Source organism: Scyliorhinus torazame, chromosome 5, assembly GCF_047496885.1.
Source record: "Scyliorhinus torazame isolate Kashiwa2021f chromosome 5, sScyTor2.1, whole genome shotgun sequence".
In the NCBI taxonomy this organism is placed as follows: domain Eukaryota; kingdom Metazoa; phylum Chordata; class Chondrichthyes; order Carcharhiniformes; family Scyliorhinidae; genus Scyliorhinus; species Scyliorhinus torazame.
In genome coordinates this window covers 103,370,461-103,389,712 of record NC_092711.1, presented here as the reverse complement: position 1 = coordinate 103,389,712, position 19,252 = coordinate 103,370,461, and the positions used below count along the sequence as shown (strand labels likewise).

The following is a 19,252-nucleotide window of genomic DNA, read 5'->3' as shown; positions in this document are numbered from 1 at the left end:
TAGTGCATGTACCTTTAAGAACTGGGTGTTTATCAAATAGCTGCAGTGATATCAGAGTGTGGGTGGAGCTGGGCTGTCTGTTTTCACTGCAGCTGTTTGATAAACACCCAGTTCTTAAAGGTACTCTCACATGACAATTCTGAATTCTTCCTCTCTGTACCTGAACAGGCTCCGGAATGTGCTGAGTAGGGGCTTTTCACTGTAACTTCATTGCAGTGTTAATGTAAAACTACTTGTGACAATAAAGATTAGGATTATTAAATAAAATGTTCCGGCAAATTTCCATCCCGCCCACGATGATTCTCACGTCCGGAAATATGACCCCAGCAAATGGGATGAAGCCAAATCTTTAAAAGGCAAAGTCTTTATTTCAAATCATTGCCGTGCTGTCAGGGGAAAAGGTTAACTTCTCTGCTTGTTTACAAAACGAAGAGGAAACATTCACAAAGCTTCCCACAGCTTGTGAGCTCCGAAACATGACTTCAAGGCTGAAGTTTATCTTCAGAGAATGAAACGTTTTGGTGCATTTTCCAATTGTACCAGTAAATTGTGATTCACAATGAAAGGTTGACTTTCACTCAGTAATTAGAACATTTCACTTTCTCAGCACTGACACTTCAGATCAAATTCCAATTGTCCACTTCTCTTGCAGCTGGTGTGTGGAGAAGATCATGTTCACTGTAGATCTGTCAGCACAGAGACCGCACTGTGCTTCTGGACACACTCAGTCTGAAAGTAGATGAATCTTTTAAACATCACCTAAGTGATGGTCTTCCCCTGACTCTAAGGAGATGTCCCTGTAGTTGATGCTGTCTCCTCTGTCACTGCTGTTTTTATTGCATCACACATGTTCCGTGGACCAGTCTCACAGCCCAAAAGGGGAGGGCAGGAAGGTGTGACAGTCGATGGAACTTTGTGTGTGAGCAGTTCAGCTGGAATTCCATCCTTGCCGGGCACCTTGCTGCTTGCTCAGCAATCAATGGCCTTTTCCAGCTCAAATGATGAGAGTTTCTTGTCCAACTCAACCATGACAAGAAGCTGCAGGAAAGTCAAACAGAGACTGGGAGATGCCCTTCTCACAGGGGTGCAGCTCACTGTTGTGTTCAACCCAGCTCCTCCTCACTCTCTCACCATGACTGACACTGAGCATGCTCAGAGCACACACCCACACTGCACCTGTGCACTGGCCTCGTACACTCACTGATCGGGAACTTTCTGCAGCGCGGGGGATTCTGGGTAACGCAGCCACCATAGAGCAATTAGTAAACAGGAAGATTCTTGTTCCCAGTTAGCAAAACAGAAGATCCACAGTTAGGCAAGATGCTGGGCATGAAGCACAATGAGAGGTTTGGATATTTTATTTAATACAGAAGCACATTATTCTGATATCACTTAGACATGGGCAGCAAGCAGGCTGATCTACAGTATGTACAGTATATACAACACCTGGGACACGGTAAATCATCTCATCAAATCAGTGATAGGTTTGTTTACTGATCATAATTGTGACTGGGTCACACTCACGATTCATGCAAAATGCAACTCCCCAGGTTTTTGGGCCCACTCCCTCCAGACCTGTTTTCACTCCAAGGGTCTTGACATCTGCCTTAGTCTTTATCCAGCCATGTATGTTCAGCTCACACCGCCCAACAACCAGCCTCTCCTGCACTGGGCACAGGGTTTCCATCACCAAAAATCTGTCCCGATCCACCCACATCGACGCTACCACCAAAAAAGCGCAACAGAGCCGAAACTTCTTCAGGCAACTAAGGAAATTTGACCTGTCCACACTGACTCTTACCAACTTTTACAGATGCACCTCAGAAAGCATCCTATCTGGCTGCATCACAGCCTGGTATGGCAACTGCTCGGCCCAAGACCACAAGAAACTTCAGAGAGTAGTGAACACAGCCCAGTCCATCACACAAACCTGCCTCCCATCCATTGACTCTACCCACACCTCCCGCTGTCTTGGGAAAGCGGGCAGCAGAATCAAAGACCCCTCCCACCCAGCTTACTCACTCTTCCAACTTCTTCCATCGGGCAGGAGATACAAAAGTCTGAGAACACGCACGAACTGATTCAAAACAGCTATTACCAGACTCCTAAACGACCCTCTGATGGACTGACCTGATTAATACTACACTCCTGTATGCTGCACTCTATGCCTTTGTCTATATTAACATTGTGTACCTTGTGTTGCCCCATTATGTATTTTCTTTTTAGTTTACTTTATTTTCATGTAGGAAATGATCTGTTGAGCTGCTCGCAGAATAATAATTTTCACTGTACCTCGGTGCACGTGACAATAAACAAATCCAATCCAAATCGAGGGAGCAATCTGCCTCTCCTGCATTGGTGCACTGCATTTCCCTCATAACACAGTGGCATAGAAAGGTGACAGCACAAAACAAAGGCACTCAACAAATTGTATCTGTGTCAACTTTCTGCAACAGACACAATCCCCTGTCATTGGCCCTGAACTCTGCAGATATTTTTCTCCTCAAAGAATGTGAACAGATGACCAAGGAGTTGGCTATTCAGCCCAGTCTGCTCCACCATTTAATAAGGTCATGGCTCATCTGACAGTAACAGATACTTGTCCAATTATTTTCAAGGCATCAATTGAATCTGCCTCCACCACATTTTTGAGCAGTGCATTCATGATCCCATGTGCAGCACAGAATGTTTTTCTTCACATCGTAAGACATAGGAACAGAATTAGGCCACTCGGCCCATCAAATCTGCTCCGCCATTCAATCATGGCTGATATTTTTCTCATCTCCATTCTCCTGCCTTCTCCCCATAACTCCTGATCCCCTTATTGAACAAGAACCTATCTATCTCTGTCTTAAAGACACTCAGTGATTTGGCCTCCACGGCATTCTGTGGCAAAGACTTCCACAGATTCACCACCCTCTGGATGAAGAAATTCCCCCTCATCTGTTTTAATTCCTCCTCATCACCTGAGGAAGGAACTGTGCCCCTAAAGCTAATGAGTCAAAACAAACCTGTTGGACTTTAACCTGGTGTTGTGAGACTTCTTACTCTGTTTTAAAGGATCGCCCATTTAGTCTGAGATTGTGTCCTCTGCTTCTAGTTTTTCCCACAAGTGCAAACATCTTCTCCATGTCCACTCTACCCAGGCCTCGCAGTATCCCATAAGTTTTAATAAGATCCCCCATAACCTTCTAAACTCCAACGAGTACAGACCCAGAATCCTCAAGCGTTCCTCAGCCGACAAGCTCTTCATTCCAGGGATCATTCTTGTAAACCTCCTCTGGACCTTTTCCAAAGCCAACACATTCTTCCTTAGATAAGGGGACCAAAACTGCTCATAATAATCCAAATGGGGTCTGATCAGAGCCTTATACAACCTCAGAATTACATCCCTGGTCTTGTATTCTAGCCCTCTCGACTTGAATACATTGCATTTGCCTTCCTAACTGCCGATTGAACCTGCACATTAACCTGAAGAGAATCTTGAACGATCTTCGTGCTTGAGATTTCCTCAGCATTTCCCCATTTAGAAAATAGTCTGTGCCTCCTTCCAAAGTCCATAACCTCACACTTTTCCACACTGTATTCCATCTGCCACTTCTTTGCGGACTCTCCAAGCCTTGCTCAGCATTGCTTCTTATTACTTTAAATGAATGCCCTCGGTTTATAACCTTGCCCTAAATATGACTTGCTAGATCAAATGTCTATTGCAGATCCTTACTTTTAATGTGGTCAAGTGCCTTTCCATTTGAGAACTGTTCAATAAAGTTATGAGAATTATTTGTAGCTAAGGCAGCATGTGGAGCAGTGGTAAGCACTGGGACTACGGCGATGAGGACCCGGGTTTGAATCCTGGCCCTGGGTTACTGTCCATGTGGAGTTTGCGCATTCTCCACGTGTCTGCATGGGTTTCACCCCCACAACCCAAGGATGTGCAGGTTAGGTGGATTGGCCACGCTAAATTGCCCCTTAATTGGAAAAACATAATAAGTGGGTACTCTGAATTTTTTTAAAAAGTATTATTTGTAGCTTCCCCACCAATCCGTTTTTTCCATTCTCCTGAAGTGACCTTATTTTTATCGGGAGTTAACTGAAGTGTGTTCCTAACCTCTCATTATCTAAATTTCCATTCAACACCTTTCTGTCCACCTGACCCAGTCCATGGCTTTCTCCCTCATTGTCTAAAACACATCAGCAACTTTTGTCTAATTCTAGTGCACACATTTCAATCTAAATCATTGACATATACCGGAACACTGTGAAGCCCCACTGGAATGGACGTCCAGGCATCATTCAGTCCTGGATGTGACTAACAGCAGCAACAACAGCTGAATCCAAACCCTGCTGTTGTCGGTGAACTTGCTGATGTCTGTGCAGGTTGTCTGACTGAGTGAATCTCCTCCCACTCACAGAGCAGTTGAACAGCCTCTCCCAGTACCGCTCCCACATGAAGGCCACACGGTAGCACAGTGGTTAGCACTGTTGCTTCACATCTCCAGGGTCCCAGGTTTGATTCCCGGCTTGGGTCACTGTCTGCGCGTTGTTCCAGTGTCTGTGTGAGTTTCCTCCGGTTTCCCCCCACAGTCCAAAGATGTGCAGGTTAGATGGATTGGCCATGCTAAATTGCCCTTAGTGTCCAAAAAGGTGAGGTGGGGTTATGGGTTAGGTTGGAGGTATGGGCTTAAGTAAGGTGCTCTTTGCAAGGGCCGGTGCACTCGATATGCCGAATGCTCTCCTTCTGCACTGTAAATGCTACGATTCTGTACGATTCAGCGTGAACTCGCTGGTGTTTCAGCAATTCGGTTTACTTTTAAATCTCTTTTCACAATCAGACCATTTAAAAGGTTTCTGTTCAGTATGAACAAGTTGGTGTCTATTCAAGTGGGATGACTGAGTGAATTTCTTGTCACACACGGGGCAAGTGTACGGTCTCCGCCCAGTGTGACCTCGCTGGTGTCTCAGAAGCTGGGATGAACATGTGAATCCCTTCCCACACACGGAGCAGGTGAACGGCCTCTCCCCAGTGTGAGTGCGTTGATGTATCACTAAATCCTTTTTACTTTTAAAGCTCTTTTCACAGTCAGCACATTTCAACGGTCTCTGACCAGTATGAAGAAGTTGATGTCTCAGGAGGTGTGATGACCGAGTGAATCCCTTCCCACACATGGAGCAGGTGAATGGCCTCTCCCCAGTGTGAGTGCGTTGATGTATCAGTAAATTAATTCTGCTTTTAAAGCTCTTCTCACAGTCAGCACATTTAAAAGGTCTCTGGTCAGAGTGAACCAGATGGTGAGACCGGAGGTTTGATAAAGCATTAAATCCCTTCCCACATTCCAGACAGATGAATGGCCTCTCCCCAGTGTGAGTGCGTTGATGTGTCAGTAAATCCATTCTGCTTTTAAAGCTCTTTTCACATTCAGCACATTTCAACGGTCTCTGGTCAGTGTGAACAAGTTGGTGTTTCAGAAGGTGGGATGTACAAGTGAATCCCTTCCCACACATGGAGCAGGTGAACAGCCTCTCCCCAGTGTGAGTTCGTTGGTGTCTCAGTAAATTATTTCTGCTTTTAAAGTTCTTCTCACAGTCTGCACATTTAAAAGGTCTCTGATCAGAGTGGACCTGATGGTGAGTCCGGAGGTTTGATAAAGCATTAAATCCCTTCCCACACACGGAGCAGGTGAAAGGCCATTCCCCAGTGTGAGTGCGTTGGTGTATCAGTAAATTTATTCTGCTTTTAAAGATCTTCTCACAGCCAGCACATTTAAAAGGTCTCTGATCAGTATGAACAAGTTGGTGTTTCAGGAGGTGAGATGACTGAGTGAATCCCTTCCCACACACAGAGCAGGAGAACGGCCTCTCCCCAGTGTGAGTGCGTTGATGTATCCGCAAATTATTTCTGCTTTTAAAGCTCCTCTCACAGTCAGCACATTTAAACGGTCTCTGGTCAGTATGAACATGCTGGTGTGTGATGTGGTTGGATGATTTAGCGAATCCCTTCCCACATACGGAGCAGGTGAATGGCCTTTCTCCAGTGTGAATACGTCGATGAGTTTCCAATTCAGACGGGGAATAGCATCCCAACCCACAGTCCCCACATTTCCACGGTTTCTCCATGGTTATCGACAAGTTATCAGGTGTAGGTGGGATGCAGATTGGAGGTCACTATCAGATCAGGCTCACGGGGCTGAAAGTCCAATTGCTGCTTCTGGATTCCTTTGGCCCAAATTTCCTTATGTCTCTCCAGTTTGGGTCATCACTTGAAGCCTGAGTACGGTGACTCCCTGACGTAAATGCTGAAATTTATTTTCATGCTGTGTGATTGGTTAAAGCTCAGTTCCAGCTAACTGGAAAATTACTTTGATGTCTGTGTCTCGGTGCTTTTCCAATGACAGAGATTTTTGAATGTTTTTCCCAAAGACAAAACAGACAAACATTTCTCTGTCCACGTTGAAAGGCAGGTCCTGATGAATCAAGTGACTCTGTCAGATCTCAACATGTTTGCATCTGCAAATATTCTGTAAAAGATTACATTGAAATACTGTGAATATACAAGACAAAAACAGGCCATTCTGTCACAGATTCTGCTGCTGGCCATACTCTACACACATCTCCGACTGTCCCACCTATCAAATCTCAGCCTTTCAACTGATTTTCGATTCCATTTTCTCTCATGTGCTTGTCCCGTTTCCTTTTGAAAACATCTCAGCACTTTCCTCAACTCCTTTCCATGGTAATGAGTTGCACATTCTGAACCTGTGATAAATAATTTTGTCCGGATTGTCCCCTTGGATTTATTCGTAAATTTTCTTGTATTTACGACTTGTTTATTGATGGTCACTCTCTCACATCGTCTCCAAACTACTGATAATGTAAAAGATTTATAGCAGGTCACTGCTTAATTTGTTGTTGTCGATAGAAAAAAGGCCCCACTCCATTTAATCTTTCCTGAGAGCTATAATCTCTCATGTTACAAAAGTCATCATTGTCAATACAGGATAGAAATTCTGAACAGGCAATTCTAGTTTCTCTGGAACATTTTTCCTCTCTTGTTCCCCCAAAGCTTTTAATCCCCGTCCCACACACTCTCCCTCCTCCCTGGGCTGAAATCCAAACCCATCTCACCATCGCTTTCCTCTATTTCTTGTCCCCCTCCTCTGATGTGAACCATCCTCCACTGTCTGAAGCAGGATGGTGCCCGTTAACCTGGGCCTGTTCCCGGGAGGGAGAAGCTCCGCAGCTGCAAACCAGGGAGCTGACAATGATGGTGAAGGGTTTGCTCCAGCTCACAATGCCCGGGGACTGATTGACGGCGGAGTCGGGCCAATAGGAAGAGGGGGCGGGGCTGGAAGACCGAACAAGAGAGGCTTGTCCTCCAGCCAATGAGAGCGAATGGGAGGCGGGGCAAAAGCTCTCGGTCACAACGCATGCGCACTGCCGCACACTTCGTCAACCCGGGCCTGTCTCGGGAAAAGGCAGAGCAGCTTTCGCCGGTTGAGCTGCCGTATCCGAGCTTCGTATTCGGGACTTGCAGCCTACACGGAGTGTTTTTGAAGCCTCCCGGCCCATCCACCGGCTCTATCCATTTCTCATGACTTACCGAGCGGATCTGACCAGTGGACGATTTCCACCCGACTGCTGAATCCTCAGCTATCATCGCCACTGCGCATGCCCAATCACGTGGGAGAAGGTGCTCAGCCCCGCCCCTGATTTACTCCGATTGGTTGGATGACCTGCTGCAAACAATCGGTCTTCCAGGCCCACCCCTCTCTTCCTATTGGTCCAGAACTGCCGCCAATCACTTCCTGGGCATTGTGAGCTGGAGCATGCGCAGTGCCGATGCTGGACTCGGCTGGGAGGTTTCACTGAAACCCGGTGGAGGCTCCAAACCCCAATAAGAAGTTTCCGGGCCCGGGTTTGCATCGAGCGGGGGGACAGCTGCGGCCTGCTCCCGGTGACAGGCCTGAGTTAACGGCCGCCGTCTTTATAGAGGCTGCAAACCCGCAAGGGGCAAAACATCAGAGACAGAGTTTGTTGTGAAACCAATGGGATTTTGTAAAACAGGAGGTCAGGGTTACAGTCAACAACAACAACTTCTATTTATATAGCACCTTTAACATCAGAAATCATCCCAGTCAACTTCACAGGAACATTATAAAACAAAGTGAGGCACCCAGACACAAAAGGAGATATTAGGGCAGGTGACCAAAAACTTGGTCAAAGACGTGAGTTTTGAAGAGAGTCTTCAAGGAGGTAAGTGAGGTGGAGACAGGGAGCTTTAGGGAGGGAATTCAGTGCTTGGGGCCGAGGGAACTTAAAACCATGGCGGAGTAATTAGAATTGGGGGTGTACAAGAGTCCAGGATCAGAACTGTACAGATATCTCAGGGGGTTGTGGGGCTGGAGGAGATGACAGACACAGGGAGGGACGAGGCCATGGAGGGATTTGAAAACAAGGGAGAATTGACTGGGAGAGAATGCAAGACTCGGAGCACAGGGATCATAGGGGAAAATAACTTGCTGTGAATTAAAACACGGGTAGCAGACTTTTGGATGGCTTTAAGTTTGCAGAGGTAGAATGTGGGAGAGCAGCCAGGCGTGTGATGGAATTGTCGAATCGGGAGGTGACGATGGTAAATTGCCTTTGTATCTAAAAAGGCTAGGTGGGGTTACGGGGATAGGTGGAGGTGTGGGCTTAAGTAGGGTGCTCTTTCTAAGGGCCGGAGGGCCGAATGGCCTCCTTCTGCACTGTAAATTCTATGAGGTCAGAAGCTCATTGGATCAGTATGAAACCAAGTTTACAAAGAGTCTGGCAAAGTCTCAGACTGTTGCCAGGGAGAGGGTTAGAGTCGGTATGCCAGGAATGGAGATTGGAGCAGGGACCGAACAGTGGATTCAGTCGTCTCCATATTTGATTGAAGTTATTTAGTCAGCAGGAAGAGAACCAGAATGGGCTCTAAGTCTGATATCCGGTATAACTTAGTTCGAGAGGGAGAGGAAGAACGAAGGAAACCCTGGATGATTTGGAGAAACAACCTTTGCAATTGCTCATCAAATCTCCACACAGTCAGTTCTGGACACAAGGTTAACATCTGTTATTCTGTCTGCTCAGTCAGGGTGATTCAGATTAATGTCTGTCACAAGCCATGGATGAAGTGACTTATAAAGCATATTCTTATCTCTAATTATATAAATTTGATAACAGGATACAGAAATAATGATCGAATACTTTATTTGGATTTCAGCCCCAGGGAGGAGGGAGTGTGTGTGGGATGGGGATTTACAGCTTTGGGGCCAGAAGAGAGAGAAAAAATGTTCCGTAGAAACTGGAATTGTGTGTTCTGAATTTAGGGTGACCTTTGTAAACTCCTTTTACAAGGCTTTAAGAGAGGATTTTCAGACAGGAAACAAACCACATATCACATTAAGATCCGACAGTGTCACTGAATTGATCAGGATCTGAATATCCTCAGACTATGAATGTGGAATGAAAAATGTTTGTTCTGTTTGTGGGAAAATATTTCAAACATCAGTGACTGGAAAAGCACCGAGACACACACGCACCAGAGTGAGTGTGTTCCAGTGAAATTATTGTGGAAAGAGCTTTGACCAGTTACAGCCTGAAAAACACCACACCATTCACTCAGGGGAGAAACCATACAACGTGTTCTGTCTAAGGACCAAGCTTCACTTGATTGCCTAAAGAGGAAACGCACAAAGACACTGACTCCATGGAGATACCGTGGAAACCGTGGGGTATGATTTCCGCTAAGGGGGTTTCCAAAATGCGAGAGGGCCTGGGTTCATATCCCGGATGAGTTCTGCAAAGCACTTGACTGGGGAGGTGATGGTGTAGTGGGATTGTCACTGGATAAGTAATCCCGAGACCCAGCACAATTCTCTGAGAATGCAGGTTCAAACCCCACCACGGCAGATGCTTCACTGTGGCTTGTATGTGAACTTGGATCCAATAAATCAGGGACAGCATGGTAGCACAGTGGTTAGCACAGTTGCTTTACTGCTCCAGGGTTCCAGGTTCAATTCCCAGCTTGGGTTACTATCTGTGCGGAGTCTGCACGTTCTCCCTGTGTCTGAATAGGTTTACTCAGGGTGCTCCTGTCTCCTCCCAGTCCAAAGATATGCAGGTTTGGTGGAGTGGCTATGCTAAATTGCCCTTAGTGTCCAAAAGGATTAAGTGAGGTTACTGGGTTATGGGCATAGAGTGGAGATGTGGGCTTGAGTAGGGTACTCTTTCCAAGGGCTAGTGCAGACTTGATGTGCCGCATGGCCTCCTTCTGCACTGTAAATTCTATGATTGTGGAAGTTGGATGTTCAACAGTTTAGTGCGAATTGGGTCAAAGGAGTAAAGAGTAAGTCACACAGACAAGATGAGCGCTGAGAGTGCATGATGGGAGACAGCAGGAAAAGAGGGGAAAGATGTGAGTTCAGAATTTGGATAAGAAAGGACTTTCGAGGCAGTTTTACTGAGTGGTTTCGTGGAAGACGAGCAGCAGAATCAGCTGATCGGATTGTTTCAATGGGTGGGGCTTTCCAGCCCTGCCTGCTGGCTGGAACTTCCAGTCCCACAGATCTCTCGGTATGTTGTTCAGGTTCTGTTGGTTGTCTCATTGGGTTCACTGTAGGCCTCTTCTGGTCTGTGGAAGAACTCCCGGAGCCTTTTGCCTGAAAAACTACATCTTCTTCGCAGCCTTCAACACGTCTTCGATGAAGACGAACATCTTACCAAGGCCATCCCCACACCCCCACTACTTGCCTTCAAACAACTGCGCAAACTCAAACAGACCATTGATTGCAGGAAACTACCCAGCCTTCAGAAGAATAGCGACCACAACACCACACAACCCTGCCATGGTAACCTCTGCAAGACGTGCCAGGCCATCGACATGGGTACCACCATTTCATGTGAGAACACAATCCACCAGGTTCGCGGTACATACTCGTGTGACTCGGCCAACATTGTCTACCTCATACACTGCAGGAGTACATTGGCGAAGCCATGCAGATGCTGCGATAATGGATGAACGGACATTGCGCAACAATCACCAGGCAGGAATGTTCCCTTCCAGTTGGGGAATACTTCAGCAGTCAAGGGCATTCAGCCACTGATCTTCAGCTTAGCGTTCTCCAAGGCAGCCTTCAGGAAGCACGGCAGCGCAGAATAGCCAAGCAGAAACTGATAGCCAAGTTCCGCACACGAGTACGGCCTCAACCGGGATCTTGGATTGATTTTTTAAAAAATAAACGTTTTATTGAGATATTTCTTTGGCATTTCAACAGCAACAAAATCAACAGTATGCATAACAAGAAAAATATAGTGCAAATTCCACCTCCCTCTCCCACAGGTCTTGCCATTACTTACCCCCCCCGAACCTATGCTAACCTAACCCCCTTCCTCTCCACCCCCCCCCCCTTTCTGTTGACGATTAGTTCTCTGCGGAAGTCGACGAATGGTTGCCACCTCCAGGCGAACCCCAGCAGAGACCCCCTCATGGCGAATTTAATTTTCTCCAGGCAGAGGAAGCTAGCCATGTCGGAAAGCCAGGTCTCCGATTTCAGGGGCTTTGAGTCCCTCCATGCCAGTAATATACGCCTCCGGGCTACCAGGGAAGCAAAGGCTAGAACATTCGCCTCTCTCTCCTCCTGGATTCCCGGGCCCTGCGATACCCCAAAAATCGCCACCTCCGGGCTCATTGCCACCCTCGTATTTAATAATAATAATACTGTGGACATGGCATCAGCAAACCCCTGCCAAAATCCCCTCAGTTTTGGGCATGCCCAGAACATATGGACATGATTTGCTGCCCCCCCCCCCCCCCACCCCCCGTGCATTCCGCACACCTGTCCTCCACCCCAAAGAATCTGCTCATCCGGGCCACTGTCATGTGAGCCCGGTGAACAACCTTAAATTGGATCAGGCTGAGCCTGGCACATGTTGCGGTAGTATTGCCCCTTCCTAATGCGTCCGCCCAGAGGCCCTCCTCTATCTCTCCATCCCAGCTCCTCCTCCCACTTTCGCTTCAGCTCCTCGGTTTGCATCTCCTCCGAACCCATAAGCTCTCAATATATGAACTAGATGCTCCCCTCTCCTATCCATCCTCGAGAGACCACCCTATCCTGAATCCCCCTTAGCGGCAGGGGTGGGAAGGTTGGTACCTGCTTCCGCAAAAGGTCCCGTACCTGTAAAAATTGGAATTAATTTCCCCCCGCTAATGCAAACTTCTCCTCCAGCGCCTTCATACTCAGGGAGCTAGCTTCCAAGAACAAGTCCCCCATCCTCTCAATCCCCGCTCTCCGCCTCACTGATGCCCCCTCTGCTCCCACATGTCTCCTCCACTGCCTCCAGACTCTCAGGGCCACCACCACCACTGGACTAGTGGAGTACCACGCCGGCGGGAACGGCAGGGGTGCCGTCACCAATGCCCCCAAACTTGTGCCCTTACAAGAAGCCGCCACCGTGGGGACCTTGGATTCATGTTGCATTACATTCACCCCCCCACCATCCAGCCTGGGCTTGCAAAATCCTACCAACTGTCCTGGCTTGAGACAATTCACACCTCCTTAATCTGTGATTATCCCTCTCTCCAGTTGCACCGTCTGGACCTGTAAAGACTTAATTATCTGCAAAGACTCGCATTCAAAGTATCATTTTGCATTGGATTTTTCTATATATATGTTTGTGGAACCCACCTCTTCATTCACCCGAGGAAGGAGTTGCGCTCAGAAAGCTAGTGATTCAAAATAAACCTATTGGACTTTAACCTGGTGTTGTGAGACTTCTTACTGTGCCCACCCCAGTCCAACGCCAGCATCTCCACATCATAAATGAGATGCATTTAATGCTTCTGCCAGTTTCAAACCCGGCACCTTTCGTGTGGCAGGTGAATGTGATAACCTCTACACTACAGAAACAGCTGGCAGCACAGTACCCAATGGACCTGTGCAATGTTCAACTGCACAGTCTTGCTGCAGCTTTCAATGGTTCGGCTGGGAGGCCAGGTCACTTATTGCATGAAGACAACTGTTCGTTTAAAACAGATGTCTCAATTTGTAAGATCATAAAATATAGAACTTACATTGAACTTTAGCATTTGTTCAACAAATATCTAACGGAACAATGCTCTCTGTTCAATCATTAATGCATCATTCTTATCTTCCCACAGAAAAGTTCCACCAATTTTACTCAATATGTTGTGTTATTCAATGTTGAACATCAGTGTATTTATTTGTTATATATGACTTCATTTTGAATTGAATAGCTCCCGAGTCTTCACCCTGAATAACTCTGAAATATACACCATTGAATTGCAAACATTTTTTAAAAAAATATATTTTATTGAAAATTTTTCGATCACAATGTTTTTCCCCTGACACATCAAACATAAGAAAAAAAAATTTTTTTTAAATTAACAGTACATGTAACATAATAACCACAGTCTAATAACAAGTAACTAACCAACATGGTAAACTAATCAATTAACATAAAATAAAACTTTTCCCCTCCCCCCACCCCACCCCCCCCCCTCCCCCCTGGGTTGCTGCTGCTGGTCATCTATCTTCCCTCTAACGTTCCCCTAGGTAGTCGAGGAATGGCTGCCACCACCTGGTGAACCCTTGAGTCGATCCTCTCTGCGCAAACTTCATCTGCTCCAGTTTTATGAACCCCGCCATATCATTTATCCAGGCCTCCAGTTCGGGGGGTTTCGCTTCCTTCCACATGAGTAAAATCCTACGCCGGGCTACTAGGGACGCAAAGGCCACAACATCGGCCTCTTTCGCCTCCTGCACTCCCGGCTCATCCGCAACTCCAAATAAAGCTAGCCCCCAGCCTGGTTTGACCCGGACCTTCACCACCTTCGAAATCACTCCCGTCACTCCCCTCCAGTACCCCTCCAGTGCCGGGCACAACCAAAACATATGTGCGTGGTTTGCCGGGCTTCCGCCGCACCTCCCGCACTTGTCCTCCACTCCGAAGAACCTGCTCAACCTTTCTCCTGTTATGTGTGCTCTATGTAGCACCTTAAATTGAATCAGGCGAAGCCTGGCGCACGAGGAAGAGGAATTTACCCCGCCCATTTATCCATTGTCCCCAGATATTTAATGTTGCCGCCACCACTGGGTTTGTGGTAAATTTTTTTGGTGAGAGCGGTAGCGGCGCCGTCACCAGCGCCTCTAGACTCGTCCCTTTGCAGGACTTTCTCTCCAGTCTTTTCCACGCCGCTCCCTCTCCCTCCATCATCCATTTACGGATCATCGCCACATTGGCGGCCAAATAGTAGTTGCCCAAATTCGGCAGCGCCAGTCCCCCTCTGTCTCTGCTACGTTGTAAGAACCCCCTCCTTACCCTCGGGACTTTCCCTGCCCACACGAAGCTCGTGATACTCCTGTCTATTTTTTTAAAGAAGGCCTTAGTAATTAGTATAGGGAGACACTGGAATACAAATAGGAACCTCGGGAGGACCATCATCTTAATTGCCTGCACTCTGCCCGCCAATGACAGTGGCTGCATGTCCCACCTCTTGAAGTCCTCTTCCATTTATTCTACCAATCGTGTCAGATTAAGTCTGTGCAAGGTTCCCCAGCTCCTGGCGATCTGAATCCCCAGGTATCGGAAGTTTCTTTCCACTTTCCTTAGAGGCAGGCCTTCTATCCCTCTACTCTGGTCCCCAGGGTGTATCACGAAAAGTTCACTCTTCCCCATGTTAAGCCTATATCCCGAGAAATCTCCGAACTCCCTCAATATCTGCATGACCTCTGTCATCCCCCCCACTGGGTCCGTCACAGACAACAGTAGGTCATCCGCGTAGAGTGACACTCGGTGTTCTTCTCCCCCTCTAATCACCCCTCTCCATATCCTGGAGTCTCTCAGCGCCATGGCCAGTGGTTCAATTGCCAACACGAACAGTAATGGAGATAGCGGGCATCCCTGCCTTGTTCCCCTGTATAGTCGGAAATACTCCGACCTTTGCCGACCCGTGACCACACTTGCCGTTGGGGCCCCATAAAGGAGTTTGACCCAGCTAATAAACCCGTTCCCGAACCCGAACCTCCTTAGCACCTCCCATAGGTACTCCCACTCCACCCTGTCAAATGCCTTCTCTGCATCCATTGCCACCACTATCTCTGCCTCCCCCTCTACTGGGGGCATCATTATCACCCCTAATAGCCGTCGCACGTTGACATTTAGTTGTCTCCCCTTTACGAACCCTGTCTGGTCTTCGTGCACCACCCCCGGGACACAGTCCTCTATCCTCGATGCCAGCACCTTTGCCAGCAATTTGGCGTCCACATTTAATAGTGAAATAGGCCTATAGGACCCGCACTGCAGTGGATCTTTATCCCGCTTCAAAATTAGCGATATCGTCGCCTCCGACATTGTCGGGGGTAGAGTCCCTCCTTCCCTGACCTCGTTAAAAGTCCTCACCAACAGCGGGGCCAGCAGGTCCACATATTTTCTATAAAATTCCACCGGGAACCCATCTGGTCCCGGAGCCTTCCCTGCCTGCATATTCCCCAGCCCCTTGGTAACCTCGTCCACCCCAATTGTTGCCCCCAGGCCTTCCGCCTCCTGCTCCTCCACCCTCGGGAACCTTAATTGGTCGAGGAACTGCCGCATCTCCTCTTTTCCCTCCGGGGGTTGGGACCTATACAGTCCTTCGTAAAAGGTCTTAAACACCCCGTTTATCTTCCCTGCTCTCCGCACCGTAGCTCCCTTTTCGTCTCTAATTCCCCCTATCTCCCTCGCCGCTGTCCTCTTTCGCAGCTGATGGGCCAACAGGCGACTAGCTTTTTCCCCATACTCATACCTCACCCCCTGTGCCTTCCTCCACAGCACCTCCGCCCTCCTGGTGGTCAGAAGGTCGAACTCCGTCTGGAGTCGTCGTCTCTCCCTGTACAGTCCCTCCTCCGGGGTCTCCACAAATTCCCTGTCCACCCTTAAGATCTCCCCCAGTAGTCTTTCCCTTTCCTTGGCCTCTGTTTTCCCTTTGTGGGCCCTGATGGAGATCAGCTCTCCTCTGACCACCGCCTTTAGTGCTTCCCATACCACTCCCACTCAGACCTCCCCGTCGTCATTGGCCTCCAGGTACCTCTCGATACATCCCCGCACTCTTCCACAGACTCCCTCATCCGCCAACAATCCCACATCTAATCGCCAGAGTGCTCGCTGCTCCCTCTCCTCTCCTAGTTCCAGGTCCACCCAATGTGGGGCATGATCCGAAATAGCTATGGCTGAATACTCAGCTTCTTCCACCCTCGAGATCAACGACCTTCCCAAAACAAAAAAATCTATCCGGGAGTACACTTTATGAACATGGGAGAAGAAGGAGAACTCCCTGGCCCTCGGTCTAAGAAATCGCCATGGATCCACTCCCCCCATTTGGTCCATAAACCCCTTAAGCACCTTGGCCGCTGCCGGCCATCTTCCGGTCTTAGATCTGGATCTATCTAACCCTGGGTCCAGCACGGTGTTGATGTCTCCTCCCAATATCAAGTTTCCTACCTCCAGGTCTGGTATACGTCCCAGCATCCACCTCATAAATCCCACGTCGTCCCAATTCGGGGCATATACGTTCACCAGCACAACCTCCATTCCCTCCAGCCTGCCACTCACCATTACATATCTGCCTCCACTATCTGCTACAATGCTCCTTGCTTCGAATGCTACCCGTTTCCCCACCAGTATGGCCACCCCTCTGTTCTTTGCATCTAGCCCTGAGTGGAACACCTGTCCCACCCATCCTTCCCTTAACCTAACTTGGTCCGCCACCTTCAGGTGCGTCTCCTGGAGCATAGCCACGTCTGCCCTCAGTCCTTTCAGGTGCGCGAGCACTCGGGCCCTTTTAATCGGTCCATTTAGGCCTCTCACGTTCCACGTGATCAGCCTCACTAGGGGGCTACCTGCCCCCTTCCCGTGTCGACTAGCCATCACCTTCTCTAGGCCAGTCCCACGTCCCGATTCCGCGCTCCCACTCGTTCCCCAGGTGTCCAGCATTCCAGCCCCAACCACCCTTTCTTTAGCCAGTTCCTCTTTGATTTCTGCAGCAGCAACCCAGTTATCCTCCCCCCCCCCGCTAGATCCCCCTCTAGCGTGATTGCTCCCCCCATATTACTTCCGCAAGTCAGCTGACTTCAACTGACCCCGGCTTCTCCTGCTCACTCCTTGACCCCCCCCCCCCCCCGTGTGGGGAACTCCCATCTACCTTGCGCCTATCTTCCCGCCATTATCTTTCTGGCGCGGGAACATCTCTGTAGCTGACCCGCCTCTTGTGGCGCAGCTCCCTTTCCCCTCCCACTCCCATTCCTCATCATCCGCCTATGTCCCTTCTTTCCCCCCCCCACCGGCGCCCACATTTCTTAGTGTCTCCCCCCTTCCCAATTTACTTCTCTATATACATCGACAGTAACATTTCCCTGTAATATCAGTCCCTCAGTTCCGATCCAATTTCTCATCTTTAATAAAGGTCCATGCTTCTTCCGCCATTTCGAAGTAGCGATGTCTCTCCTGGTACGTGACCCATAGTCGTGCCGGCTGCAGCATCCCGAACTTCACCTTCTTGTGTAACACGTCCTTGGCTCGATTAAAACTCGCCCTCCTTCTCGCCACCTCCGCACTCCAATCCTGGTACACCCGTACCACTGCATTCTCCCATCTACTACTCCGTACCTTTTTGGCCCATCTCAGAACCACTTCTCTATCATTAAAGCGGTGAAATCGCATGATTGTCGCCCTAGGTGGTTCTCCCGCTTTTGGTCTCCTCGCCGGGACCTGATGAGCCCCCTCCACTTCTAAGGGGCCCGAAGGGGCCTCAGCTCCCATCAGCGAGCTTAGCATCGTGCTCACGTAAGCCCCGCAGTCCGCTCCTTCCACTCCCTCTGGGAGACCCAGAATCCGAAGGTTCTTCCTTCGTGCTCTGTTTTCTAGGGCCTCAATTCTTTCAATGCACTTTTTGTGGAGCGCCTCGAGCGTCTGTGTTTTGACCGCCATGCCCAGGATCTCGTCCTCATTATCCGTCACCTTCTGCTCCACCACGCGGAGCTCTGTCTCCTGGGTCCTTTGTGCCTCCTTAAGCCCCTCAATTGCCTGTAGCATCGGGGTCAGCACCTCCTTCTTTAGTAGCTCCACACACCGTCTTAAAAATTCGTCTTGATCGGGCCCCCATGTCGCCTGGGCTTTCTCCGCCGCCATCTTGTTTCTTTTTCCTTTCTGTCCCTATCGTCGATGATTCCTCGCGCTGCAGCCGCCGCCGCCGATATTTTCCTCTTTCGTTGGGGTGGACTCCCTATTCACTCACCCCACACCGGGTTTCGTCGCGCGAAAATTTCCCGTTGGGGCTCTTAAAAGAGCCCGAAGGTCTGTTGGAGCTGGAGCCGCCGAAACGTGCGGCTTAGCTGGTCATCGCCGCAACCGGAAGCCCCCATTGAATTGCAAACATGACTGACCCAAGAAATCGTGTCACTGGGTAACAGAGATCCCATGAATCTTTGTTGAGATTGACCACTGATAGCTTTTGAACAAAGTCAAATATCGTTATATGGAAGAGAATTGAGAATTATGTGTTGCTTATATTTGACCCCTCGGTGTTTTGGTGTGAAACATTCTGCAGCCTAAATACCGTTCATGTATAAGAAAGGAGGGGTGACAGCAAATCCGCACTGAGCCTGGAGTTCCACATTCTCCTGAGTGGCTTTTCCTATTTCTCTATCATTATAGTCAAATTTATCAAGGTGATTTTGTTAAATCTCTGACATTTCCTCTAATTCAGTTACAGTGTTGTTTGTGTCTGTCTATATGAGCACCAAGTACCGTTAGAAATGTATTAGATGGTGATTAAAATGTTAATCTGTGTCAACAAAGCCATTAAATTCTTTTGTAAATTGAGCAAACTGCCAAGATTCGCACTTTATTTTTTCATGTCTGGAACGATCTGTCTGGACTGTACACAGAACAATACTTTTCACTGTACCTCGGTACACGTGACAATAAATCAAATCCAATAAAAGAGACAGTTTCTTACTCATCTTCAAACTGAACAGTGTCTTCTTAAAAATTATTCATTCATGGGAGGTGGGCGTCACTGGCTGGGCCAGCATTTACTGCTCATTCCAATGGCCCTTGAACTGCATGACTTGTGAGGCTATTTCCGAGAACACTTACAAATCAACCACAACATTTCTGTGGATCTGTAGTCACATGTAGGCCAGGCCACGCAAGGAGAGCATATCTCCTAAAGGACATT

General features: G+C 48.4%; 1 protein-coding gene across 1 annotated transcript; it reads right to left on the bottom strand.

The window, feature by feature from the left end:
* Positions 1 to 348: 348 nt before the first annotated feature.
* LOC140419289 (uncharacterized) lies at positions 349 to 7,656 on the bottom strand. The gene is made up of 2 exons (XM_072503120.1): positions 7,598 to 7,656; positions 349 to 6,515 (listed from the first exon to the last, which is right to left on the bottom strand). The coding sequence occupies exon 2, from the start codon at positions 6,112 to 6,114 to the stop codon at positions 4,792 to 4,794; it is 1,323 nt and encodes a 440-aa protein (XP_072359221.1). The 5' UTR covers positions 6,115 to 6,515; positions 7,598 to 7,656; the 3' UTR covers positions 349 to 4,791.
* Positions 7,657 to 19,252: the final 11,596 nt, after the last annotated feature.